This window comes from Hippocampus comes, unplaced genomic scaffold (genome assembly GCF_001891065.2).
Source record: "Hippocampus comes isolate QL1 unplaced genomic scaffold, H_comes_QL1_v1.1 scaffold145, whole genome shotgun sequence".
NCBI classification, from domain to species: Eukaryota; Metazoa; Chordata; class Actinopteri; order Syngnathiformes; family Syngnathidae; genus Hippocampus; species Hippocampus comes.
The window spans coordinates 405621-432516 of NW_017805994.1; the positions used below are offsets into that span (position 1 = coordinate 405621).

The following is a 26896-nucleotide window of genomic DNA, read 5'->3' on the forward strand; positions in this document are numbered from 1 at the left end:
CCCCCACACACACACAACACTCTGTTGTATTGTTACATGCGCAACAACTGTCCGTGCATACTGAAAATATGTGGCCTTATTTTGGGGAAACCGAGTCCAACTATGACATGATCATTTGTGAAGACAATTACCCGGCCAGCACTTGACGTCACGAGTTATTTCTAACCATTAATTTTGCACAGAAACCAACCACAGATTAAGAAGTATGATCACATTGACTATTTCATGGAACTCAGGTCACTTCAAACTGACATTTATGAACACTAAACAGCGCTGGTTAGCGCAACCATTCTCCAATCTAATTTTTTTTTTTTTTTTTTTTGTAGTTGAACTTTGTTCAAGGTCAATCTACGGTGTGTTCGAAAAGGTCCGGGACAGGTGTCACAAAAACAAAACTGAGCTTTTCCCTCCACGAGCGCCAGAAAAACAACCACCACATCGACAAAAGCGTTCCCGCGCTGTTCACTTGGTTCGCCCCGCGAGAAGAGGTGAGGCAAGACTCGCGGTCGCCTCCCCGTGACAACGCACCTGCACGCTTTGTCCTGAGCACCCAGCAGCTCCTGGCCAAGAAGAACACGCCGGACGAACCTCCCCGGTTTCCCGTTTCCCAAGCTCCAAGGGGTCGTCAAGCAGACCACTTTGAAGACTCTCCTGCTCTCTTGTAAGTTATCAATACTTTCTATTAATTGTGGCCATGGAGGACACTTTACTCAGACATGAAGGATGAACTGGAAAGCCACCACGAGGTCCCGCGACGTGCTTAGCTGCGGTTGTCAGGATGCGGGAACCGTAGCGAACGAGTTAGAAATGTGGACGCAAATATCACGAGAATGTTTCGACTTGTTTCCAAAAAAAAAAAACAAAAAAAAAAAAAAACGCACCGGGCGCTATCGGCATTTACAATTCGATGTGAACTCAATCCATCGCCGTAGCGAAAGATCCAATGGGCTCCTTTAGTATTTGTAGACCGTTGGACTGCGTGTTTCAAATATCAGGCAAAGTATTAGCCATCATGTCGATGCGCGACGTTAGTATACAGAGTGAGAGTAGAAAGAGCCGCTTGCATGTTTCGGTTTGGATTGTGATTTGGTCCTTTTAGCTCAGCAGTTCAAGGTAGGTGACGGGGACCTTTCCCTTTTCATTGCCTCGTTCGCCAACCAGCCAATCGGGATCCATTCCGGGTACGGTGTAGACGGTAATAAGCTGAAACGTGACCAAAAGCAAAAGGGAGATAATTTATTCCACAATACGGGCTGCCAATCATATTCAAAGAGTTTGATGAGCTGCCATCTACCATCCTGTATTATTTAGTCTCAATTTTTGTTGTCTGAATAATTCCACAAAAACGTTCTTAGCGCCAAAGTTCCCCAAGTCCCGTTCCTAAATTTCAATGCAACAAACCAACGAAAATGAAAAGGGCGAGTTTAAATCGACCCGGGCTAGTGCCATTTCCGCTTATGTATGCAATGATTGACAAACGTACCTCATCAGCCAAGAGGGACAGCTCACTTGAATCGTGAGCGTCGTAGTCGTACAGGACTTTGGCCTTTCTGGTGCCTGTAATAGGAAGCTGCGTTTGTTCCACGAGCAGCGTTTTGGCCTTAGTGCCGGAAGAGGTGGGCACTACGGTACCAGGTGACGGTGGTCCAGATGGGAACGCAGCAGACACGGGGTTGGGACAGGCGGCAGACTGCTGGGGGGTCCCCACCGCATTAGCACATCTGCATGAAGAGCGTGGACAATTTGTTTTCCCAAGTTCAGTCAATAGAAAGGACAGTAACTTCTTGGGAAACATCATTGCCGTAATAAAGGTCACTCTCACGATGTTGGAATTGTCTTTTGCGCTCACCTGTTGAGTTCCCTCTGGAGCTCATGCATGAAGTGATGACACTGAGCATAATAGGTGGCCTGAGCTTCCGCAAAATCCTGCAAACAACGCTGATGGTTCAGCTTTGGACAAAGAGCAGAGCGTCAAAAGAGCCGGCCAAATGATTGACCATTATTTACAGTCGCAGCATTCGACCCTCACACGAAAACAACGCACGTCAAAGGAGCGCTTCTTGTGAAATCACTCTTAGCTGAGGCTGTACATCCAATATTGCATCTTTGGGGTGTTCTACACAGTCGCGCAGTCGTGTGCGAGTCATGATTAATACTTGAGCGCTTACATGGGTGCTGCTGATGCCCTCAAGCAGCAGCCGGGTGACTTCAGCTTGTCGGTCAAACTCGGTTTGGGCGACTCGCAGCTCGTGCTCCGCCTGCACACGGAGCAGGAAGAATTGAGACACCGTATTTGTCATTAGTGGTAAACAACACGTACTTAAATTTTGTGTTGTATTGATGGGCAAAGGAGCTGTGAAAGTCTCACTTACTTTGTCCACTTCCTCACTCAGCAGCTGAGAGAGTAGAAAGCAAAAAACGTTCTCAGCAACACCACATCAACTTAACAATGGAAATGTCGATGCACCGCACATCTAAAACAATTAGGGGAAACTATAAAAAGGAGGACTATGGAATGTAGAATTTTAAGTCTTTCAAATCTTTTCCTGACATATTATAGCCTCGGCCCGTTTGGTACCGGTCCGCACAGAGACACGCCTGCGAGCTGTGAGCAAATCGACAGACGTGGAGGGAAACGTGCGCGACTCTCGCCAATCGGAGTCCCTCTTTCTGACATTGGCTTGCAAGTGAACAGATTTTGCCGAGAAAGGAAAGAAGAAGCCAGTACACAGACAGATGTAGTAACAAATTGACGAAACGCGCAGCTGACGGGCATCCGTGACTTTCGAAGATGAAGCGATTTTGACAAGAGAATTACTCCCCTAGCGATGTGGACGAAGAAGCTGTGGTGCATGCTACGTCGTCCAAAAACAGACAATACAAGAAACCTGTTGAAGCATTTGAACAAGTAGCACGTAAGTGATCAAGTGGGAAGGGTGAAAATGCGAGCACAGTTTGCACAGTTTGACCACGTAAACGTGAGCAGTATAGTCGCGAAGAACTTGCATGAAAGCAGCAATCACTCGTGTCGTCTTTTGATCGGTCACGTTTGCAAGTAGCAAGGATGCTAACGCCGTATGACGGATGATAACTTCCAAAATATTATGTTTACATTATAAGGCGTATTTATTATTCCTGATTGGGCAATTTCTTAGTAGTTCGCTGCGTTATTTTATTTTACATTTGTTGTGCAGTAGTGTTTGAAATGAATGAAAATAAAATCTATGTTCATCAAATGTTTAAAAATCTTTGTTGTACTAATTCAGTGCGCCAAAGATGACGGTGACTACAGGTGACCTCCGGTTTGATGAGGGACGGAACCAAGCACGTCATTGTCCAAATACTGTACACAAAACAGGGTTTACATTTCTACAAAAATGTCAGCTAGAGCTAGAATCAACACATGACACATCAGACTAAAGGCCCATGTTTCCAACCTTTTGCTGCTCTGATATATTAGGAGGCTCTGCCTCCATATCCCAACTCTCCCAGCCGCTCTGTATCTAATTCAGTTATAAAACAAGGAAAAGAAAGAAACAAACTAAAAGAAGTAACATTTGATGGTATCACAAAATGTATATTTTATGCCAAGGGTGTCCAAACATTTTCATTTGAGGGCCTCGCACAGAAAAATGAAAAGGTGAAAAGGCCACTTTCAAATTCAACTTTTTGAAAAAGTCAAGGAAGCAATTCTATGTTGTTTGTTTGATTACCTTTCTGTGAAAAGTGTTAAGGAACACAGTTTGCGATTTTTACACGTTTTTTCCCATCTCCACATTCAGAACCAAAAAAAAAAAAGAACAAACAGTAGTAAAGTGACCATTTTTCAATCAGTTAAATAAGGATCTTTCGTGTGATATCCTCATAAATACGATATATTTAAATACAAAATAAAGATATAATACTAGTAATAAAACACCACCAATAAATACTAACAAAGAAAACACTTCAATTAAAAACACAACCGAACCAAGAAAAACCTAAATACAGTCGATGTCATGTGTGTGGTGCACAACCATTTCCGGCCCTGGAGGAGGCATGCATGTAGAAGCATTCATTTTAACATGCATGTGCTCAAACCACAAACGAGACAAAAAACAAACAAACAATAAACCATCAAGTCCCACGTAGCTAAAGCGTATTAGCTCCCACTATCGAGTGTGTGGCCCGTGTCTGTACCAGTGGTTCTGCTTGTGATTCTTACCGCTGATGCACTGGCGGAAAGAACATAATTTCGAGGCCTTGTCTCCTGAAAATCGGGTGCAGCCTACAAACAACGAGAGCAGGGAGGAGGGAACAAACATTGGCAAAGTCGTGCGTTTTCAGTCATTAGTGAAGCAAAACAACTTCGCCGACGAAAGCATCATATGTGCAGGGGAAAACCGCCCCCCAAAACTTGTGACCAACATTGTGCGCCAGTCTTAAAAGATAAACCAAAAGCACCAATATCACACACTCAGAGATTCAAAAATCAGTCAATCGCTCAAACTTAACTAAAGGCTTGCGGAAAAGTAACACATGCCGTCGCTTGTGACAAGACCAGATGAGTTGTCATGCTTGAAAAGCCATGTAGCAAGGGACCATGCCAAAGCGACGTGCCTCCTTTGGTACGCGTGCTCTGCTAAAATCTGGGGCGCTTCGTTTAGTCGTCGTAAATTCGTTGATGAAGCACACAATTGTGTGCCTAAAAAAATAATAATAAAGTAGTAAAATAATGTCTTCTGAAGTAAAGCAAAGTCAAAGTGAGCGATTCAGATGACAATAATTCCTAACAACTTTTCACTGAATTCGAACTTACTTGGATAGGGGAAAATATAATAATAATAATAATGATAATCCAACTCACTGCTGCTTTGGCCTCTGCCTGTTTGGCTTTTTTCAAGCGTGCTTTGCAGATGTCAAGATCCAGCCGTCGATTCTCCAGAATTCGCCGCTCTTTCTGCAGGAGGCGGGTGCCACGCGGCCAGAAAACGTATTGAGCTTACAAAGGCAAATGAATGATGGTGACAGTGGCACTCACCGATATAGTCCTCCAGTCTCCCTCCAGAAAGTTACGCAAAGGGGCGAGGAAGGTCGTGGCAGAGGTTTGAAGGAACTCTCGCTCGGCCGTTCCCAGCCTTTTCTGGTATTCGCCGACTGTAATCAGGGTGCTACCTAGATTTGGCAGCAAGCGCAAACAAACTCGAATTATGTTCAGATGGTGTATAATGATCAATCAGTGTGCAAAGTTTTGTTGAGTGGATTGCCCAAATCATGATGTTTAATCACCACCGCACACTGAATATTATTAATTTGGCAACGTCAATAGCAGCATCCTACAAAGTCTCATCGTGTTCATGTCAGAAACCAATCAACTGACCGTAAGGTGTCCCGGAGCCAAAATCATTGGCGGCGTCCAGCATGTATTGGCCGAGCAATTCTGCATTCGTTGTCCTGGAAGGAAGCTTTTTCTCCAGTTTGTCATAGATGAACTCCTCTATTCGAGCACCTACGTAGACCACGAAAGAGGACGGACTTCTGATTGAAATGTCCGATAAGTGTGTTTAATTATTAGGTTTCTCAGAAGTCAAATTAAAGTGTCAAAGAAACTATGTTCACCACAGAGTCGTCGCACAATATACCTGATGAAATATTGTCAATGGCAGAAATGGGCAACTTAAATGTTTTTCATCAATGCTCCTCATAACATTTTTCTTTCTTTCTTCAATATACTAATATGACTTGCATTGGAAAATAAAGTCCGAACTCACCAGTGTGGTCAACTGAAGCATGAAGGGTTAAAAAAAAACAGTTAATAACACACATCTCGACCACTACACTATTTCTACCAATCTCCATTCTAAATCGAGGGTGTTCAAACTAGGGCCGCCATCCACTTGGAGAAACATGCGATGCCCTCCAAACAACGTCTTTTTTTTCATGGACGCCCATGTTTAAGACGATGCCAAACCACATCTGCATGTGTTTCAAGAGCGTGGCCTCGTTTTAAAAGAGTGCGGATACTCGACTGGCCTGCTTGCAGTCCAGGCCACGTCTCCCATTGAAAATGATGAAGTGCAAAATATGACAACGGAGAGCCGTGGCAGTTGAGCAACTGAAACTGTGCATCAGGCAAGAATGGGAATGTATTTTACCTACAAAGCTTCAAAAATTGGTGTTCTCACTTCCCAAATCCTTATGGGATGAAGTGTTGTTAATATAGCTCTTTAAGCACCCCTGCTGCACAGTGAGCAGTATTGCAGTTTGTATTTGAGAGAGAAATGTAAACTTCACCCCAAATTCTGTGTATTTGAATAAACTAATCATAATGCTCTGTACACACTACACTGAAAATAAACTGAATGACTCAACTGGACAGAATTTATCATTTCACAAAATTTGTGAAATGATAAATACCTGTTCTTTTACTATATCCTCCATTATGAAAGGGTGGAACGAAAATTTTTATGTGTTTCCCTACTTCAATAATTAATGTGGCACTGCCTCTTTAAAGTACAACTCCCGCCTTTGACTCCTTCCTTTTTCTCTGGATGTCCAGGGCAAGGTAAGCATTTTTGAGCTGGAAAAAAAACGTGTTTTCATTTCCAAGTTTAAGTATTTTAATAAATTGTTGTGTAATAATTTGTGTAGGGGCACGCTGAATCACTCTAATTGAGGGGAAGACATTGTTTTCTGCTATTTTCCTCAGGCTTTGTGATTGAGACGATTAAACTATGTTTAGGCAACTGAATTAACTGTGTGACTGACTACAATAATGCATAGCTACCTGAATGACAACTAACTGAATGTAATAATTGTAATAACTAACTCAAGGTTAATACCTCGTAAAACAATACGAGGAGTACAATCTCTCTCCGAACACCTCAACTCGAAACGCTTTGGCGCTAGATTCAACCAGTCTTTACGAATAATACGAGGCTCGTTGTACATGATCACGTGACGCTTTCCGCTCGGCACGCGCCGCTCCAAACGAGACGTCACCGTCCCCTGGTCATGTGACAATGACCTCACTGACACGCGCCTCGAAACAAGACTATTTTCCACGCCCACTTTTACTCGACGCAAGCATCTCAGCCCCTTGTCATTTTGCCCGTCACTACGAAACACCCCCGTCTGTTTACTAGGCGGCCAAGTGGTGTGTATGTTTCATTAGTATTTTATGTTTCTATATATTCCGTCATGCTTTGTTTATTTAATTGTACACCATTATGTTTGTTCCTCTAGTTCTACGCTGTGCCTGTGGTATAAAGAGAGAAAACTAAGACCATAGTAAACATCAGTGCAAAAGAACTCTCTGTGTCCTTGTTTGTGAACAAGCCGTCCTCTGAAGTCTAGGACTATTAGTGTAAAATACAACTTCTTGTAGGGATATTATGTTTTTGTTGTTGTTTATTTTCCCCCCACCGAAAACTATGAGAGGCCTCACTTGGGTTTGGCTGCAGGAGCACCTCTGTTTGTCTCAAGATCTTTTCAGTCCAGTTCTTGGTACAGTCCGCCCGAGCGATCAGGTTTTCAAGGTGAGGATCGAGTTCAGTCTTCTCAGCCTGGCCCAACTTCTCTTCTGTGAACTTAAGAGATTCCAAGGTCCTCAATGTAAATTACATTTGTCTCGTTCACATCTTAGTACAAAAAAGTAATAATCATAAAATAAGAAAGCCAATATCAATCAAATCATTCAGGTCCTAGTAGTTGGAGATTGACAGGCCATTGGGTGCAGCGTCTGCAGTGATGCGACGACTGCATCGGTCTGCTGAGAATACGATCTACCGATTGATGTACGCTCCTACTCGCATGATGGTGAGCTGTGTGCGTGGTAACCAAAAGAACGCTCCACCTGATCCCCTAAACAGAGGCACCAGAGTACATGCGTTTTGAGTTTTATCGGGAAGTGTACAATTTAGATGAATGTCCACTTGGTCACTTAAAAACTGTGCGTGCCTGTTAAAATTGGAATACATTACGTCTGGCGTTGGAGTTGTCGAGTTTTGGAGCTTCCTGTTGGCGGTACCCGGCAGAGCGTGGAATCACGTGACTCAAGCCTCACAGTTATCAATAATAAATGGAAGCTTGACAGACGTTCATCGGCTTACAGTGCTACCGGCGACGCGTAAATAACCCGACTGGTTTTGCGTTTCCACAAACAGAAAATTCCTTCGAACGCCGCACTTTGGGGTGGCGCGGTGGTACATCGAGCAGAGGCCCGCGGCATTCATCAGCGTTAGATGCAGTTCCACACTGACGCGGTAAATCGAGGGGGATCTTGCAGGGACTGTCCAAACGATTTTGCTTACCTGCACCGCCCTGGTGAAGAAGACCCCCGCATCCGAAGCCAGTTTTTTGACGTTAAAGTCCATGCTGGTCGGCTGTGCTAATCTTGCACAGGGGCTACTTGGTCGTTTCCCAGCAGAGGGAATCCTCTGAATCAGCTGAGATGATGTAGCAGCAGACTGAAGCAGTAAATCCGCCCCATCCAACGATCGGAAATCGACTCCCTTCCCTGCGTTTAAAGAGACAGTGTACTTTTCTTCCCCCCTCAGTAATAGTAGCATTAACAAATAATAACGCTACAATGCAAGCGCCCCTTCTGGAAGGCCCAGATAAGTGGATCCGGGCTCAGTATAATACAGTATTATGAGGCTGTGTGAACCAGGGCTAATATAGTTAACGAAAACTAACAAACAATAATTTATACTAAAACCGAATTAAAAAAAACAACAACATACTACACTTTGTTTACCACTCCATCTTTATTGCTTGTTCACCTTTACACTAATGGCCTGGTACAATTTAGATCAGGCACCAAAAAAATCCATAGCGTGTGGATGAAGTTCACTCAAATCTGGATTACACTTGCCGTTACAGAAGAAACCAGTTGCAGGCTTTTTATGACGATTGGTGAAACTAACAAATGGTTTGAGACTCCCAAGTGATTTTCTCTACTTTCAGTACAAATATGTGAACAGGAAAGACGGCGTCTCAACAGTAGCAACAGCGCCGCGACACATTTTCAACTTTATTAAAGCTTAGGAAAACTGAGCAATTGTGATCCTCATCGCTGAAAACTCCACCTTATGAGCATATTTGTCAATGGTGATGAATCCTACACACAGAAATATAAAATTGAAGTCATGAAGTGCATTTATTTCTCAGATCACTGCCGACTAGAGATTTGAGACTGCCTTGAGTCACCGCAAAAATAACTGTACATGAGAAGAGTAGTTAGTAAAGCCAGCGTGGATCCTTGACTGATATGACATGGCTTTCAGAACTCATGAATATAAATGGTTCTAGAGGAAGAGAACTCAGTGATGCACTGTGAGCTTAGTTAATACTGGGAACCAGTTCCCGCTACCCACACCGGGATGCATTTTCATTCGATCATCGGATAAATCAGCTGCCAGTGGCTATGATGTGAATGTTGATTGATTGCTGTGGAAGTGGACTCTGAAGCGAGGATTGTTTAATTGCTGCACATAAATAGTAAACCCCACTATTTCCTGCCGGTGAGCAGTACGCATACATTTAAGCAACTTTGATCATTAGTCGATACACTCTAAAGAACGCAACTTGTATTTTTTTTTTAAGGCTACAACTTTAAAATATAAATTATTGACAGTCATGGGAACAAAGGGGGGGGGCAATTGAAAAGGCAATTAGTTCTGTCAACTCGTGATTCTTTGTTGAAAATGCGGGAAGGCCCATTTTCACATTGACAAAACTTAAAATATTTTGTTGAAGTGCCCAATTTAAAATTTGTTGACTTCAAATTTTGAGTTCACACTTTTTTTTAACAGTGTAATCATGTATCTTTCTTTTCCATCTGCATGTACAAGGGCACGACCAGTTCAGGTTGTGCTCCGCCTCTCGCCCCGAGTCCAACGGGTTAAACTCCAGCTCACTTGTGGCCCTGATGACCTTAAGCGCTCCAGAAAACCGATGGATGTATTGATGTATTTGAGAGACGTGGGAAAATTCCATCAACAAAACATTCCATCGTGCAGGTCGGAAATCTTAGCTTTTCAGTAACTTACCTAACCCCCGTGCCCCTCCCCGCAAAAAAACAACTAACATAGAAATAAATTACAATTCAGGGATTATGTTCACTTTGGCTCCTCACCACCACCGAAATGACAAACAGAATTGAATGGCGTAATTGCAAAGCTTTGTAATCTGAACCTCGACAACGGGTGCAATCATTTTCACAGCAACATTTGTAATCCTTGTGTGATAACTTGACCACTTGTGCTCTTCAGGGTCACGGGTGAGCTAAAGCCTAACCCAGTTTACCACACCCTCGACTGGTCGCCAGATAACCACTCAATCTCACACTTGAGCGGGAAGTGAACGCAACGCACAAGACAGGTATGTGGACTGCTGCACCCACAAGTGAGAGCAAAACATGTCAGCTACTTGCGAGATAATCTTCATTTGACACCTTCACATTCTAAACAATAAAATGATTGGGGGGAAAGCTTGCTCCAAAAAATGTGTTCATTCCAAATGATTCTCCTCGTTTTTTATGAAAATGGAGCAATAGTGCGGCAATCTGATTAACCAGTAGAAGTGTGAATCATCGTTTCCTTAAACGTGCCATCCGTCCGACATAATTGTCATTGGTTGTGATTTGTGAACGCAGACATAAAAGGCAACAAATGTGTAATGTAAATATGAAGGTAATCAATGTGATTGCACCGACGGCAAGCAAGGACAGCGTTCCATTTTTAAACACCGCAACTAAATCCAAACGATCCTTTAGCGACCACAGATCGTTAAACCGTAGTTTGAGTGATTGAGTATGCACAGAAACATTTGCCGGCCCAATCTAAATAATTTTAAATAGAGGGTACAGTCGTGGTTGTTTACAATTATATTATAAAACATACACACGGTAAAAGGAAGGGACAAACAATATTTACATATATAACAAAAAGTCTATCTGCGGAGTCTTCCCTCAAGCCAACATCAGCCTACTTGCGTCTTGGCTCAGCTTCATGTGACCGCAGCTCAGCGAGCTAACCGGGAGAGGGTGGCCACCTTATGCGGGTGTTGCACGACACCACGTGACCTTTAGCCTCCGCCGTGGTCAATGCTACCTGGTTATTGTTGTGTGCTGCGGAGCGTGTCTGTTTCCTTCCGCCGAGAATCAAGCATCAATCCAGCTGCTATGTTCTATCAAGAAATATTTCACAAAACACACATTGGGCGATAACAGTCAGCCATCCACACGACCCCCCCCACCCCCCAATCCCATCCCATCAGATGAGAGGCTTGTGAGCAGCGAAGGTAAAAACACCATGCACCGTGCCTTAACCCCTAGACGTCATATATGTTAAGCTGGTGCCCAAACTGCTGTGAAAAGGGTCAGAGAGACAGTTCTGCCAACAAAATGAAAACTAATCACAATAAGAAAATGCACACATTGACCCTTGTGGTGATGACGAGGAGCTTTCGGTTGTTCTGCTCGATGTTTGCCGGATACCGAGGCTCAGCGGCGTCAACCTCTTTGTCCGTAGTTTACCTCCTGGGCATGATTTGTTTCCATGGGGTCTTCCTTAAAGCTCTCGCACTGCTCCATTACTTTCCTGAAAGAAAAGTGAAGAGATTTACTTGGCCGCAGAGATCTGTGGGATGATGCAATCCTCCGCAAAGGAATTACTTAGCTCTATTTTGTGTTTTTAATGACAAACGAAGCAGTTAAACAGAAACATTGTTATGTCCAAATATGGCCAATTTCTTATTTATTTATTTAGAAATGGAGATAATTGGTCCCTCCTCACATCTGGGACGGAAGCGCGTTAAAAGGACAGGGACGGAGGATGATTATTATATGAATAAGGACGAAGGGACGATGACAGAAGGGGGCCCAGGTCGCGGCCGGAGGATGGGGGACGGACTGGCAAAATAGGGTAAAGTCCCCATTTCCGGTACTGTCCCTCTCGTCCAATCAGCTATTGAGTCTGATCCCACGCCCACCCCCGCATATTGACCACAGTCGGTTGGAAAATGTTGTTGGGTTGAGTCATTTGTTCACGTGTTTTGGGGATTTGTTGTTGTCGGGAGCTTTTTGTTGTTTTGTTTAGTTCATCTTTTTTGGGTGTGTTTTTTCCCATTTGCTGTTGTGTTTAGTTTGAAGTTGTTTTGTTTAGCTATTCATCTTTTGTGTTTGACTTTATGATGTGATGACATGTAAACTGCATGGGTGTGTGAAAAAGATTGTCTTACTGGGCCATATCCTTTGTCTCAGGCTGCGAACTTTCCAACTCCAAAACTCTCTCCAAAAGGCTGATTCCTCCTTCTTTTATGAGCAGGGGACAGTACTTGCTCGCTGCACACGGAACAGGAGCAAAGATTGGACCAATGCGAACATTATTCCTGATATCGCAAAAATGTATTTAGATCAGTAGGCCACTGTCTATGTGTGTCAATGTGTGTAAGTGAGGAAAAGAACAAGCACAGTAAAGTGAAATGTTATGTTTGGACATGTAGGCTGAATCTTAAGATACTCACGGTAAACTGACACTAGGTTGTACAGAGCCCACGTGGCCCAGTGTTGACTAACTGGAGCAATGCTTTGAGGCAGAAGTCGCAGAATGGGCTCGAATGACCTGAGAGAATAGAACATTTGAAACGGAGGAAACCCCATGACAGCTGCATGGCCTCTTGATTAATTAAAAAACATTTTATTTTGCTGAACTGCGATGCGAGTAGGCAGGTGTTGACTGTAATTTTCAGTTGTAATATTACCAATCACCACTAGATGTCTGACATAAATCGGTTGTGCCAGCACTACATACACAGTATGTTAACAGAGGTCATTTTTCTAGGAAAAGAAAAGGTGTACACACTGGCTACAAACAGGCTCACATCACCAATTAGGTTTGTATGTGGAGGTTCCACTGTATATTTTAACGACAAAATTAAAAACCTAAGTAAACTAACATCCGCTGGCCACGTTATTTCCTTGGTGAGGAAGATATTGTCACCTGTAGTTGATGTTGCGCCGTGAGCTGACATCCCAGCTCTGAATCGCATCCCACATTTTGTCCATCACCGTGTCTCTTAGCGGCTCTTCCATAGACCAAAGTTCTGGTCCATCGAACATGATGTGGGAAAGCACGCCGCATGCATTGTATGACACCTCGATCCCATCGGCCTTACTGTCTAATAGATTGCTGCCGTGTGAGTGACGGGGAAAACAGAAAAGACTATTATGACAAATGTTTGAAGGAAGGAAGTACGGCATTGTATACCATTTCGAAAAATTGAAGTGCATGCAAGTTTTGCCTTCCAATTGTCAAATTTCTTGAGAGGTATCAAAACAAATATTCGCACTTTTTCATGAGGGCACTTTGGTCAAGAGTACCTGTTCCGGTATGTCGCTTCAACAGAGAATTTGTACTTTTATGTGCAAAAATAGGAATTGACTTCACGCCTCGCTGGCCTCAGTAATGTGTTACCTGAAAACAGAGATGAACTGCGGTGTCACCAGCTTTGGTCGGAGCGCTTTGACCTCGGCAACGTTACCCAGAAGCCCCAGCATGTTGCGATGCAGCTCCTGCTTATCTGGAAACCCCTTCGATTAAGTTTCAAAAAGACAGAAGAAGCTTTAATCACAATAAAAGAAAACTAAGAACGCAAAAGATATATCAGAGAGGTCCTTATGAGTCTTTGGAACTTGTGGGACCACACTCACTTTCAGACAGTCCAGAAAGAGACTCATCCCATGACAGTTGAGGAACATCTGACAATTGTCTGGTGTCTCATCGGTGATATTCCACAGAGCACTCCAAGAAAACTCCATCACCTGGTCACACTGAATGCAAACAAAACGCACAATGTGATTTCTTGAGCCTGTAGCTCTAGCATATCTACTTTCCATTAAATCAATGAACATAGAATTCAAAACCTCTGAATCATACTGAGGTTTTCAAAGAAAACTTTGAGATCTCAGGATCCACACTCCGTGACATTGTAACTCACCAATCGATCCTGCAACTTCTTCTGTATCAAGTTCAACATTGTCTGGAAACAAAGGACTTCTTGTGAAACCTCACAAGAAGAAATATTAGAGGGGCGGGGTGGAAAACTGAATTTTGATGTTACCTTAACAAATCCCATTTTTCCCACAGCTTCCTTATGGTGGTTGTCGACCTGGCAGACTAAAGCATTGCAGAGGTGCACAGCGATTCTCTGGATGGATTCGTCCTGCCTTGCCGGCTCCAAGATTTTGAGCAGCAGCTGGTTGACCCGACTATACTGAAACTCCAGCTCCTCAGGTATGCTGAAGTTGCACAGAGTCAAGCAGCAGTTCCTTTGAACCTTTTGTTGAGTTGGTGGTGGAGGGGGGGGCAAGATTATTCCATTTACAATCATATCAAACAAACAAATGACACAGCACACACCCTCACTATGGGGAAGAATCAATTTTATGTCAATACTTTTCCTATTTTGTGAAGATACTTTGAACAGCAAGGTACATTTCAAAATTTAGATAAGTGTTTGAAGGATGACCCTTGTGTCTGAGAAACGGAAGAAGAGCACACTTACAGTGACCTCCTGGTATTGCTCCATTCCATTTAAAACCACTCGAATGACCTCTTGGCGAAGACGCACACTTTGGTCACTGCGGTATTCGGTGTTTGTCAGGTAAAAGAGCGCAGCGCTACCTGTCACCTGAATGCTCTTATCGTATTTATGGCACTTCAATGCTGCTATAACAAGCTGAAATGAGACATTTTTAGCAGTCATGTAAACAGCCACATTTTTTTTGGGGGGGTGGGGGTGGAAAGAATTTTGTCGATTAGTCGATGTCCTTCTCATACCCGTAGCGCTCGGAGTAGCTGGATACAATGTTGTATCCTGGCAATGTCAAACAGTTGATTGATGGCTCTGTGGGCCAATTCAGGTCGAAACTCGGTGTAAGCTTCAATAGCATTCAGGACCTGGTCTTCATTCTTTGATCCAGTCACCTGCCAATGCGCCACAACACCAACAAGCACAAAACAAAAGCTGTTAATAAGCATTATGAATACACGCAACCTTTTGTCTTATTTTGTCAGAGCGTTTGTTTCCGTGTTAGGGTCCCCTCAGAAACAGCTTTGCCTGAATGGCAGCCATTTCCCTCAAGAGATTTTCTTTCAACTTCAGTCTACACACCACATTCCAAATGATTCTGTAAATGATGTTACTCTAAGATGTTTATAAATAGTCAATGCAAATGTGTGGCCTCCATCCTCCCCTGAAGATCAACCCTATTGAGAACCTTTGAAGTATCCTTTAGCAAAAGGTCGATGAGGGTAGGTGGCAGTAGCAAAAACATTTCCAATTGTTTTGGGAAATTGAGGACGTCGTGTCCTCCAGGCCAAAGAGGAAAAGAACCATCCGGACCGCTTTGGATGCAAAGCTGAAAATCCAGCATCTGTGATGGTATGGGGCTGTGTTAGTGCTGATGGCATGGTAACATGGGTTTAAAAAAAAAAAAAGGCACATTGTTGTGTTTTTGTCCATAAACAGCAGTGACCAATGCTGAGGATTGCAATTGCTTTCCAGCCTCTTCTCCGCCACTGAATTCAGTCGAGAGGATCATGCATTTGAGACGGCTTACTTTCAGAAGATTGAAGGCATTTCTGTCAGTTGTACCTTATAAGCAGGGATATGCGTCACATTACAAAGGGTGGTGTCGTATAAACCCAAAAACTGCAGAGGCCTCTTCAGCTCTTGGAAAGGGTAGATGCTGCTCTTGCATGGCTCGTTACTGGAGAAGAGAAAATAATCTCAGAAAATCACGAAAGAGGTTCTGATATCTGCTTCGTTTTGTGTTATTTACCCACCTCGGCCGACCCATAGCTTCTTCTAAGTGTGGAACTGTGCAGTTGTCAAGCATGATGTGACCCGAGATGTCCAGCGAGACCAGATTGACCAGTCGCTGAACGATAGCGGTCAAGATTTTCCTGGTCATCTTAAACTTGGAGGTCCTCCGACACTCACGTGAGATGTCAAGATGCCTGAGGAATGCAGGTTCATGAGTTCTTGGTGGATTTGGACAGTGAATAACACAATTATTTGGTTATCAACTAATCTAAGCTTGCGTTTGATCGGGTATTAAAATGAGAGTTTAAAAAAACTGAGTAGGGTGCAAAAACCCATGAATTTGTTATTGTATCCGCACTATGTTGACCAAGTTTTCGCCAACTGACATAGACATAGAAAAAAATGCAAGCAGACCTTGGTACTCACCTGAGATTGACAAGTTCCACCACCGTATTGACCAACTCTTCTGAAAGGTCCACATTGTAGAGAACAAGAGATGCCAGTCTGTCTTTCCACTGAGTGAGAAAAGCTGTTCCGAGTAACTGTACGTTAGACAGATCTAGTGAGGTGAGCGATTTCAAGGGTTTGAGCAGCGTCTCGGCATGCATCTCATCTGGTAAGCCACCCAGGTTAAGCAACCGCAGGCGGTTGAAACCCTGAAAGTTAAAGTCCGTCTTTAACGCCTGCCTCGACACGGGGCTTTCTTCCTCGTCATCCTCTGTGTCTTCATTGCAGGCGAGTGGGGCGCCGCCCTTCCGATAGAAGATGTTGCTGCAGCCAAAGAGACAAAGAGAGACCAGCGTCTCGCGGAAGCAGGTCAGTGTTTTCAAGCTGCGGGATGACAGACTGTTGCAGTACGTGAGGTGAAGCTCAATCAGGTCCTGGAAGAAAACATTCAACATATTTTAAGGACTTTTAATGGAGGACAAATGTATTTATTATTATTTTTTTTAATAATTTATAATTCCTCCTGAGTGTTGGGGTCAACCCTCCAAAAGCGTTTTGTAATCGCGTATTTCTTGCAACCCGCGAACACAAGCCCAACTGACATGACATCACACACGGCCAAACAAATTTGGATGAGCACTTTACGCAAACAGCATTAAGTCAATAAACGCACCTTGTGACATTTAGACAGAGCACTATGTATGCAGCAGTGGTTATTTTTCGAGTACTGTACTCATAAAGTTAAGTTGAGGGTTATTTTATCAAAAGTACTCCAATTAATATCCTTGTGATTTTCTTAATTAATACATATACAAATTTGAAGTTGTTTAGCTGTCAGCTATTATTTCACTGCTTTTTTACCTATGTTTTAAGTTTTTGCCATGGTATATATTATCGAAGTCAAAATGTTGGTACCGTGACATCACTAGACTGTTGAGAGGTTGAATCCGAGGATTTGGACATTTTCAAGTTGAACAATGGGACTAAGTGATTAATTGATGAATAAAATTGTTGATTCATTTGATCATAGATTAATCCATACACCTCAACTCCAAACCATATTTTGTTGTCAGAATCACACAGAGCAGGTGAGTATAAAAATAGGTGTGAACGTACGGTACTTATAAATACGAAACACAGTTCCCCACAGATGGTCCGTTCTATTATATCCTAACAATCATTATGAAAAGTGATCTTCATTTAATAATACAGTGCAGCCTTTTACCTGTTTCCTTATAGCCTCCAAGTCTCTGTCACGGACAAAGTCTTCTTTCAACTGCACCCTGGTGAGTCTGGTGCTCCGAGGTTCTGAGAATAGTTGGAAAAAGTTCTCTTCTGGTTCAAAGTTACTCTCTGTATGCACCAACTCCATGTACCTATTTAAACAAACAAAAACGTAGGATGCATGAGCTCTGCAATACATTCAGGGCACACGCAACTGACTAAGTGAAATGAGCTACGTGTCATCGTGGTAAGGCCATATACATACACGTTGACCAATTTGTCACAGATTTCACTGGGAAGAAAGATGTCTGAGCGCAAGCAGAGCTTGTCCCTCGAACCCTGATAGCACATCGTCTTTCTCAGGTTCCTCAGGCAGAATACCGTTGCCAGAGTCATGAGGCTGTCTGGGTTGTCTCCTGCTTTGGCTGCCATATTCGCCTCTTTTTGTCTGGCTCAGATCCAAGACTTGGCAGTGCAGGGGACCTGATGAGACAAGTATCGACAAATTAAATGAATGGTGAGGATGAGGACTTGAGTGAGGGTGAGCAGTACCACAATTTTGACAAACCTTTGCTCATTTGTTTTTCCTCCAGAGCTTAAGAAACATGTTACAGTCACATAGAGGAGAGCTTAACTTCACAATGGAAAATAATGGGGTAAATATTGCAGGAAAAAAGTTTTAACACCGCTGAATATAAGTGTCAATATAATCAGTACTTCTCTATATGTTTAAACACAAGGCTGCTGCAAGTGGCACACTTGTCATTGAAAGAAAGAAAAAAAAACATTGTTTCATTAAATTCTATCTATAGGACTAATGTTGAAATTATTCATAAAAAAGGAATGTGTGAAGGGGAAATAATGTCACGCGGTGAAGGACAACAAGCCACTCCGCGGAATCTGTACTTCCAATTTAAATGCCAAGCAAAAACACAACATTGGCCATCTTGCTGCTTGTTAACGACTGAAGTTGGGTACTTTGCAACTTGTTCAAACATTTACAACAATATGATCTATTGACGTAATATTAAGCGAAGGGACTCTTGCAGGTTCACTTCGGTTAAATGTATACTTTCCTCGTTTTCTGGGGGCTATTACGAGGTTGTTAGCAATAAAGCAATGAATCCAAAGCGACTAAGTTAGCAAACAAGCTAGTTAGCGATGAAGTGGAACAATTTACTTAACTAACACCAACGCGACAGAGTCAGATATGACCGGGTAGCGAACAGTTATTTGCGCGTTCATAATGACTTACAGGTAGTTGTTATTCTGAATTGGGCTTCCAATAGCCGGTAGTGTACATCACTTGTGTATTTCGGGTTACGTTAGCTTTGGGCTAACGATGACTTTCCCTGCAGTGTTAGCGAACGTAGCAGTGCGGCTAGCGCTAGCCCCAAACATATGTGGAAATACAGAAAACAGTCAGTGGTCAGCGGTGTCTGAGTGGGCAAGTCGTCATCTGATGGTCTACCTTAGCTTTCGCCAAGGCTTTCCGTCTGGCTAAAGGCGAGAAACGGAGTTATTATCACCAGTCTTCGCTCATCTGATTTTCGTTTTCTTCTGATGTCAACAAACAGACTCCTCCTACTTCTACTACAAGTCCTCCCTTCCTCCGGTTCCTCTTCCTCGTTTCCTCGCGTTGCTATGCACGGGGTGGAAAAACAAACATGATTGTCAATGCAAAGAGATTTGGTACCCAAAAAGTCAGATCACATATAGACTATATACGCAGTATCAGTTTGCGGTACTGCAGGTTTGTCTTGTGTACAGTGGTGCAGTTATGCCTGTTTTAGAGAAATGAACAAAAATGTGAGTTGATGTGCCAAACTTAAAAATGCATCGACTGCTACAGTATTATGTTGATGGTGCACTGCAGGATGCATCGCTTTTACAGGGCCCTAGCCAGAAATGGTTCCGTGGGGTGGCCAGAGTGACACAACACCTCAGTGAGGGGTGGCCAGGGTTGACTGTGAATCTGTGCGTCATTATCAGACCGTCCACAGTCAGGGAGATAAAATAAAACACATACATAGTCGTGCCTGACACTTCTTTGTAAATGTTATTTTAACATAAATCAGTGTGTACGTTCCACACAGTGACTGTACACCCGTGTCAGCAACTATCCGCTTGTTCCTTTGGTTCCGCTGCCACACTTAATGAGTCTTGAATTGTATTATATTAATTCTTATCAGTTAATCGCACCTGTTCCTTTCCATTAGTGAAGAAAAATGCAAGATAACAACCCTGCCAACATACAGAAGAAGGTAAAAGCTCTCCCATCTACAGTATGCATCAGATGTTCAAAATCACATGTAGAGATGTAGCACTAGAATCACGAGCATTCTTTTTTTAACACCAAGCTAACAGGGATTTCAATGTTTTTCAAATGAGTCACAGTCACGGTTTTCATGTTAACAATGTGCAACCTAAATTTAAGGTGGCAGTTAATTAAGACACCCATTCAGCGAACTAGGGGTAAGAAAACCACACTTTCACAGAGGAACTGAAGAACAATCCAAAATACAGTATTGGGTGGGGGTCGTCTTATATTTTCAGAGGCAGACGTGGGCATAAGTACAGATAGATGTCCACATAATTCCGGTTCCACTTGATTGCAGTCTTGCGACACTTGGAGAAGGGCATATCAATGGGGAAAATAATCTGTTATACAAGTAAGATTGAGTTCGAAACTTGGTCACGGAATGACATAAACGCGAAAGTCAAGGTACCGTACTTACTATGTCCCTCCCCTCCTCTGTACAGTCACGTGCAAGCACGAATACCGCGGTGCGTAGACCGTAGTGTGGTGCCTTCTTACAGTGTTGTGAAGACGGAAGTGACGGGACGATTTCTCTCAGGCACCTTTTTGGAAATAGTTGCATGAAAATATCGCCGCTTGCCCAGATATGTCCGTTGCATACAAAAACAGGTACGTTCTGCGAGGGATGATGGGCGTGAAAATAGCATGCAATACACGATCGGTATTTACTACAGTGACAAAAGCATCCTGACCACAATTCGGACTAGCAGAACCTTAAACTTGCATTCAAGAGCTATTGCGGACCGCACCGCTTACATTTCACTTTCGTGTTGTGTTGAAATGTAACGTATGTAGTCAGTAAATCGCGGTGTTGTCCCAAAAACGAATATTTAGGTGTTCGTTTGACAAGCTAGCGATGCTAGCTTCCCGTTAGCATGTCAGCTGATAACATCCAACTAACACGAGCCTCTAACGTCAAACGTTTTGCTCTCTTGCTGACTGTGTATTTTTGAAAACGTGTTCCAAGCTAAATTCTAAAAGTCAGACTCTGTTTAATTGAATCGACCGACTGTGGTTATTTGGCATTCAAATCCGTTTTCCGTCGGACGTACCCTCATTTTCTGCAATGATTTTTTTTGTATTTTGCCTTCAAATAAGTATTTGTGTTCTGTGCTTATTTATTTTTACAGGTCTTGCTTTAATTAATAACGGGACATAAGCACGTGATAAATTCAGAAACAGATCAAAATCACGTTTGATATTTTCATTTCTCTAACCATTAGCAAATAGCAAATTGGTGGTGTGCTTAGTGTCAACATGGGTGACATCGTCGTAAAAAATTATAGCATTCAACAATCTCCAGGGCTGAGTGAACGTGAACTATCTTTATTTATTCGTATTGCACTGGAGGAAGGTTTGATTTCAAGCATATATCATTTTTAACTGGTTTTGCACAAGCTTACTCTTGGGTTCACATGTCACACACCTGGATCAAGTTCTCTGAGAACAATCCATATGTGTAAGTGTACAGGGTCTATCCTGCATGTGCATGTGTGCATATATGTGCTTAAGTTCTGTGAAGTATAGTCTATCATGTAGATATTCTCAAATTGAAAATATTTGGGTATGCAGAATGTACAACATGTTTCCAATTCCATTAGGATAGTTCAGATAAAAACATTCTCCATTGTTTTTCCGTAGAATACAGGACTTCAAAGTAGCTTTGACAGAAGAAAACATAAACTTGCAAACACTGAGGGAGCTGTGCTTCAATGGTAAGTTTCTGTCTTGGGTCCTATTGCTCTGATAAGTCATTGCCGAACAGCCCTTGAGCGTCCTTTTCTTTATTCATCGCAGGAATTCCCTTTGAAGGAGGCATACGGGCACTTAGCTGGAAGGTAAGCATCATTTATGACCCACAGGTCAATTATTCAGCGTGCTCTATACTGCAGCCCAACATCGAGTTATGGATGACTCTTTTGATGAACTTTTCAAGTTGCTCACAAACGTTTGTAGAAAATCTGCTTTCTACTCTACTCTTTTCAGATCCTTCTTAATTACCTTCCTCTTGATCAGACACGATGGGACTCGTTCCTCAAAAAGGAGAGGTAGGCTAAACATTGTACGTGTTCAATGCAACACTGCTTATGATTGGATGGAGATTGCAGTGGAAATAAGAGAAATGGCAGTGGTGTTGGATATGACATACAAACCCCAGCTGGTTACATTTGTCTTGTCCTATTTAGTTAAAAAAAAAAAAAAAAAATCCTCATTCCAATTAATATGAATGCCCGACTTGAATCCTCATGTGTTTTACTATTAATGATCAGTGATCCCAGAGCTCATTATATGTTGGTCATGAAGAAGAAAATAGTGTAAGATAATATTCCAAAGCTGGTCATTCATTTTGTGATTTTAAACATATATTGTTTAAAGACAACGATTCATCCAGAATCTAGTTTGTCTCTTGATATCAATAATACCACACCTCTTCGAAAAGGTCGAATTGTCCTAAACATTTCATTGGCTACATACAGGGAGGTGTATACACAGTTTCTGAAAGAAATGATCATCCAACCTGGCATTGCCAAGGCCAACCTGGGCCTATCCAGAGAAGACGTTACAATGGAAGACCATGTGAGTCTAAATCGCCAAATAGATTGCAATGGGGCACTCATTTCACAGTTTGTGCTCAAATGCCTGTCATGACAGATGTCTGAGCCACAGATATCTATCACACACAAAGGTTTCAAATCAAGCGAATGTTTTTGTTTATTCTTGCTTTGTTTTCAGCCTCTAAATCCGAATCCAGAGAGCAGGTGGAATACATATTTCAAAGATAATGAAATTCTACTTCAAATTGATAAGGATGTAAGGTATGGACCTAAATTAATACTGTAATATTTGTTTCTTCCAAAATCTTCTTTGTACTCTTACATCAGAAGTTCACTTGAGTTCCTGAATGTGGGGTTTCTTGCACCTGCAGTAAAATACAAATGCTTTTATTTGACAGGAGGCTGTATCCAGACATGGCCTTTTTTCAGCGTCCGACGGACTACCCTTGCCAACTCATCTTAGACCCTCAGAATGATTATGAGACATTGCGTCGACGAGTGGAACAAACCACCCTGAAAGCACAAACGGTCAATCGCAACCGCAGCGGAGTAACTAATGTAAGTGTCAATTTCTTCTTTCATACACTGTATTTGGGGAAACACGTTTGCTCACTTATGCACAATGAGATGACCTCTCCACATTTACCATTGGAGCTTTAAGGCGATGATTTGCTAATCAAGTTTTAGCAATGTCAACACTGACTCCTTGCTGAAATTAGCAGGTGGTCGGTCGCAAAACCACCACCATGCTTCAATGTTGGCATCGTGTTCTTTTTAATCAAATGCTGTGCCATTTCCCCACCGGATGTTGGATTGTGGCACGGTGTGTCTGTTTCTTGAGCTCTTGCAGCCCACTTCTCATTGTCTGACCTGTGCATAAACAAGTTTGTGTGACGTGTGTAAAGAAGTTAGCAGTTGCTCATTTGACGTTGCAAACTGCGATGCAAAACCACTTGTTTGAGCTTTGATGCAGTAACTGCACACTATAAAGTCACTTGAGTGAATTGCATCTGTCCTCCAAGGTCAGCTCCCCTGGAAAGTCTTTGAACCTGTACCCATCTAATGAATACGAGGTGTTGCCCAACGGGAGTGAAGCACATTGGGAAGTGGTGGAGCGCATCCTCTTCATCTATGCCAAACTCAATCCTGGGATTGCTTATGTCCAGGGCATGAATGAAATTGTTGGTCCAATCTACTACACCTTTGCCACAGACCCCAACAGCCAATGGAAAGGTAGGTGGTTAACATTTCGTTCAAGTGAAACAATTTGTTGAACCGTGGACAGACACATCTAGTTGAGGCACAGTTATTTGACAGTAATTCATATTATGTGAAAATGTTGATTTGATGCCACTGGAAGGTCAAAGTCAACAATTGTACTGACTTTTTATTGCATTTGTAATCTTGAAATAGTGTTCTTTTTTTTCGTTGCAGAACATGCAGAAGCAGACACATTCTTCTGTTTTACCAACCTCATGTCAGAAAACAGAGATAATTTCATCAAGAGCCTGGATGATTCCCAGTGTGGCATAACATACAAGATGGAGAGTGTGTACTCAATGCTCAAAGAAAAAGACCAGGAGCTCTATTTCAAGCTTGTAAGGATACAAGAAAATGTTCTCAGTTCAGTTTGTCTTCCCACCTAAATCACGGGTGCCCGATATGTCCATCGCAATCGACCGGTAGCCCGCGGACTGTCAATCACGAGTGGTGAAGGGGGAAATGGATTGGGGGGGAAGATTCTTTTTGTCATTAATGGTGTGTTTCTCCTTTTTCCTTGCACATAGCTAGAACAGAATATCAAGCCTCAGTACTTCACCTTCCGCTGGCTGACCCTGTTGCTATCACAGGAGTTCCTCTTACCAGATGTCATCCGCATTTGGGATACCCTGTTTTCTGACCAGGACCGCTTCCACTTCCTCATCCTGGTCTGCTGTGCCATGCTCATGTGAGACACTCAAGCCCACATTGATGAAATGAGTACTTGTGCTGCGTCACGTTCACGGTTTCTCTTTCACGTCACACATTGACAGACTGATCCGGGAGAACCTCCTGGCTGGAGACTTCACAGTGAATATGAGATTACTACAGGTGGGTGTCTTTTGGAAAATGCAACAAATGTTCACTATATTGATTTGAAAACTCTCCGCTGGTGTTCTTTTATTCACGGTCCTCAAAAATCCAAGCAGACTCAGATGTACTGTATCACAACAAACCAAACGAGAAGGCTCGTATTGGCTGTCAGAATGTAAATGGGAAGATTTCCGGTCTAAACCGATCTTGAAGCAAAATTGCAATTTGTCGACGGGCTTTTAAACCAGTGTTAATTTCATGGACTAAGAAATTGTCATCATTCACTTCCTCACAAATATATATTTTTTCCAGACAAAAACGAAACAAAAGCAAAACTAGATACGATAACGCTGGTAGGAAGCGGCAAGAGGATTCGTGGGCCGTTTTACGTTGGGCGACAAAGAAAAAAAACGACCAAGTGTCAAGACTGGAACGGTCATGGGTGGGAAGAACGCGACGAATTTTTAGGGACAACTACGGAATGTAAATCCCGAGGTGTTCTCCAAGGTAAAAGATGCTGCCCTTGCTAACGCTTTCATTTTGTCCTCAGGATTACCCCATCTCAGATGTCCATACCATCCTGACCAAGGCCAAAGAGCTGCAGGACAACTCATAAGCCTCTTCATAACTCTTCCAATCCGCTGCTTCCTGTCAGACATCGAGCGGAAGCCCGAACAACGACAAAGCATTAGCAATTATGTTTAAAGCCCTTCACGCATGTGTTGTGGAGGACAAAAAAACAAATGGAAAAAAAACAACTTGCCTTTTAACAGGATGACTGATATGATGGTCCGAGGGGACCGCGAAGAGAATGATGGAGCGTCGTCTCTTGCGGTGAGGTGGAAAACGCGTCTCGTGCATTGTGGGGGAGCGGCTCCCTCGTGGTCATCCTCCCTGTCCTCAGCCATCTCTCCCGCGGAGACTTGTCCTGACCACGTTTGCATCGGGGACACCAGGAGGCATTGTTACATCGCTCCAACCAATCGGTATGAAAACATTCCAGAGATGTGCAACAGCGGAGTCGACATTTGAACACTGCATTCGCATTTTGAAGCGTATTCGGTTGGTTTGAGCAGGGGCGCATGTTTTTTTTTTCCCCCCCTTTCCTACGTTTTTGATTGTTGCGTGTTTTTAAAATGTGATGAATCCTGTCTATAGTTTTCTGATCATTGACAGTACTTGAAAGGTAATTAAGAAGTGATCAGACAAGGTGTTTTGGAAAATAACATTGTGCCTTTAGCCCTGTGATGAATTTCAAAATGTTTTCCTCTTGATCGCCCTTGACCGCATGAAATATTGAAAGGATTGAAAAAGACATCCCAAGATAATTCACACTACCGAAGATGTTATGCCGCCAGTGCGGTAAATTTATTTTTACATGTCAAACGTTTTACAGCTACTTGACGGAGCCAGGTTTACGTCGCACGTGAAAACTCTAGCGAAAGCTTTGACGGGACATGTCTTCGTCTTTGCACATTTGACACGACATCCTGGATGTGGCAGAATGTGACTACGGGCTTGTACGTTTGTTTCGGTTTGTCTCGAGGAGAGAGCACCTGGGGCCGGGGGGGAGGTTGTTGTGATCCATCTTAATTTTCCTTTGCGGCTCCTGTGCCTTTCGTGCAATCGTTCAAAACTCACTTTTGGGGGACGTTCGACGTTTTCCTACCTTGGCGATAACCGTGAAGGATATTACACTTGTTAATTTGTAAATGCTTCCTCGCGGGTTCCTGACTGATTAAATCACAGCAAGGCAGGCAACCTTGGTCTACCGCGGGGGTGTCGGAACTACGGCCTGAGGGGCCATTTTTCAGCGGCCACTTTGTGCTCTGTGGCTGATTTATGAAGACATCATGTGAATGATCCTCAAGAAATTCTTTGGGGAAAAAATGGTCACTTTCCTACAGTTTGTTCTTTTTGGGGGGTCTGAGAGCTGGATCTACCTCTACCTGTGAGATAGATGCCTGTTGTCCACTCCAAAAAATCCTCAACGATTTGCCTTTAACAGAAAGAGGATGAAATTAGCTAGACAATATAAAACAATCTAGAATTGCTTTCTTGACTGACGTTAGTACATTTCAAAAAGTTGAAGAATTTTAAAGTGGTCCTTTCATCCTTCCATTTTTCGTTGCGCGGCCCTCAAACGAAAAAGTTTGGACACCCCTGCTGTACTTGATGTAAAATCTGTCGAGTTGCATGTTTCAAACTTTATAATCATGATTTTGTAATGGCTCCGGTGTTAATACTTGTATATATGTTTTTACTCGTTTTCAGGTGTGCATTAAAATGAATGATGGTGTAACCTACTTTACAGGGAGTTGATTTGTATCACCGGAATGATGCCGCTGACCATGTCAGATTAAGCTGAGCATACAGTTGAAACCAGAAGTGTAGATACACGAAATAAAATGACAGAGTGTGTGTGTGTGTGTGTGTGTGTGTGTGTGTGCGTGCGCGCGCGTGCGTG

The 26896-nt window shown here is 42.9% G+C and overlaps 3 protein-coding genes across 9 annotated transcripts; 1 reads left to right on the top strand and 2 right to left on the bottom strand.

Annotated features, from left to right (window-relative positions):
- Positions 1-957: 957 nt before the first annotated feature.
- On the bottom strand, positions 958-8478 carry sh3glb2b (SH3-domain GRB2-like endophilin B2b). Of its 4 annotated transcripts, XM_019892291.1 has the most exons (13): positions 8292-8478; positions 7427-7568; positions 5751-5762; positions 5360-5488; positions 5021-5154; positions 4847-4939; positions 4205-4267; positions 2373-2396; positions 2169-2258; positions 1850-1950; positions 1633-1721; positions 1484-1557; positions 958-1203 (listed from the first exon to the last, which is right to left on the bottom strand). In XM_019892291.1, the coding sequence occupies exons 1-13, from the start codon at positions 8352-8354 to the stop codon at positions 1096-1098; spliced, it is 1122 nt and encodes a 373-aa protein (XP_019747850.1). In that variant the 5' UTR covers positions 8355-8478; the 3' UTR covers positions 958-1095. The 4 variants fall into 4 exon arrangements, with proteins under 4 accessions (XP_019747850.1, XP_019747847.1, XP_019747848.1 ...); XM_019892288.1 differs by having other exon boundaries at positions 1484-1721; positions 8292-8477; XM_019892289.1 differs by lacking the exon at positions 5751-5762 and having other exon boundaries at positions 1484-1721; positions 8292-8477.
- A 250-nt stretch (positions 8479-8728) lies between these two features.
- Positions 8729-19350, bottom strand: zer1 (zyg-11 related, cell cycle regulator). Of its 2 annotated transcripts, XM_019892278.1 has the most exons (17): positions 18953-19350; positions 18737-18868; positions 17747-17964; positions 17483-17633; positions 16237-16691; positions 15831-16004; positions 15640-15754; positions 14823-14969; positions 14548-14721; positions 14104-14319; positions 13981-14022; positions 13694-13813; positions 13458-13573; positions 12984-13172; positions 12508-12605; positions 12223-12325; positions 8729-11582 (listed from the first exon to the last, which is right to left on the bottom strand). In XM_019892278.1, the coding sequence occupies exons 3-17, from the start codon at positions 17911-17913 to the stop codon at positions 11495-11497; spliced, it is 2355 nt and encodes a 784-aa protein (XP_019747837.1). In that variant the 5' UTR covers positions 17914-17964; positions 18737-18868; positions 18953-19350; the 3' UTR covers positions 8729-11494. The 2 variants fall into 2 exon arrangements, with proteins under 2 accessions (XP_019747837.1, XP_019747836.1); XM_019892277.1 differs by lacking the exon at positions 18737-18868.
- Positions 16546-26735, top strand: tbc1d13 (TBC1 domain family, member 13). 3 transcript variants are annotated; one of them, XM_019892300.1, is made up of 14 exons: positions 16546-16626; positions 17497-17543; positions 20245-20410; positions 21443-21516; positions 21599-21639; positions 21788-21849; positions 22279-22378; positions 22535-22617; positions 22755-22914; positions 23379-23589; positions 23791-23954; positions 24144-24304; positions 24390-24447; positions 24980-26735. In XM_019892300.1, the coding sequence occupies exons 3-14, from the start codon at positions 20388-20390 to the stop codon at positions 25043-25045; spliced, it is 1203 nt and encodes a 400-aa protein (XP_019747859.1). In that variant the 5' UTR covers positions 16546-16626; positions 17497-17543; positions 20245-20387; the 3' UTR covers positions 25046-26735. The 3 variants fall into 3 exon arrangements, with proteins under 3 accessions (XP_019747859.1, XP_019747860.1, XP_019747858.1); XM_019892301.1 differs by lacking the exons at positions 16546-16626; positions 17497-17543 and adding an exon at positions 20134-20153 and having other exon boundaries at positions 24207-24304; XM_019892299.1 differs by lacking the exons at positions 16546-16626; positions 17497-17543 and adding an exon at positions 20136-20153.
- The last annotated feature ends 161 nt before the right edge of the window (positions 26736-26896 follow it).

Excerpts from the sequence above, each read along its gene's own strand:
- sh3glb2b (XM_019892288.1), bottom strand. The coding sequence starts at position 8,354 with ATGGACTTTAACGTCAAAAAACTGGCTTCGGATGCGGGGGTCTTCTTC. Across the intron at positions 7,569-8,291 it reads TCTTCACCAGGGCGGTGCAG|TTCACAGAAGAGAAGTTGGG; the intron begins GTAAGCAAAATC and ends GAATCTCTTAAG. Across the intron at positions 1,951-2,168 it reads AGGGCATCAGCAGCACCCAT|CTGAACCATCAGCGTTGTTT; the intron begins GTAAGCGCTCAA and ends CTTTGTCCAAAG.
- zer1 (XM_019892277.1), bottom strand. The coding sequence starts at position 17,913 with ATGGCAGCCAAAGCAGGAGACAACCCAGACAGCCTCATGACTCTGGCA. Across the intron at positions 16,005-16,236 it reads GTGGAACTTGTCAATCTCAG|GCATCTTGACATCTCACGTG; the intron begins GTGAGTACCAAG and ends TGCATTCCTCAG. Across the intron at positions 12,606-12,983 it reads CGGCGCAACATCAACTACAG|GTCATTCGAGCCCATTCTGC; the intron begins GTGACAATATCT and ends CTATTCTCTCAG.
- tbc1d13 (XM_019892300.1), top strand. The coding sequence starts at position 20,388 with ATGTCCGTTGCATACAAAAACAG. Across the intron at positions 22,915-23,378 it reads ACCGCAGCGGAGTAACTAAT|GTCAGCTCCCCTGGAAAGTC; the intron begins GTAAGTGTCAAT and ends CTGTCCTCCAAG. Across the intron at positions 23,590-23,790 it reads CCCCAACAGCCAATGGAAAG|AACATGCAGAAGCAGACACA; the intron begins GTAGGTGGTTAA and ends TTTTCGTTGCAG.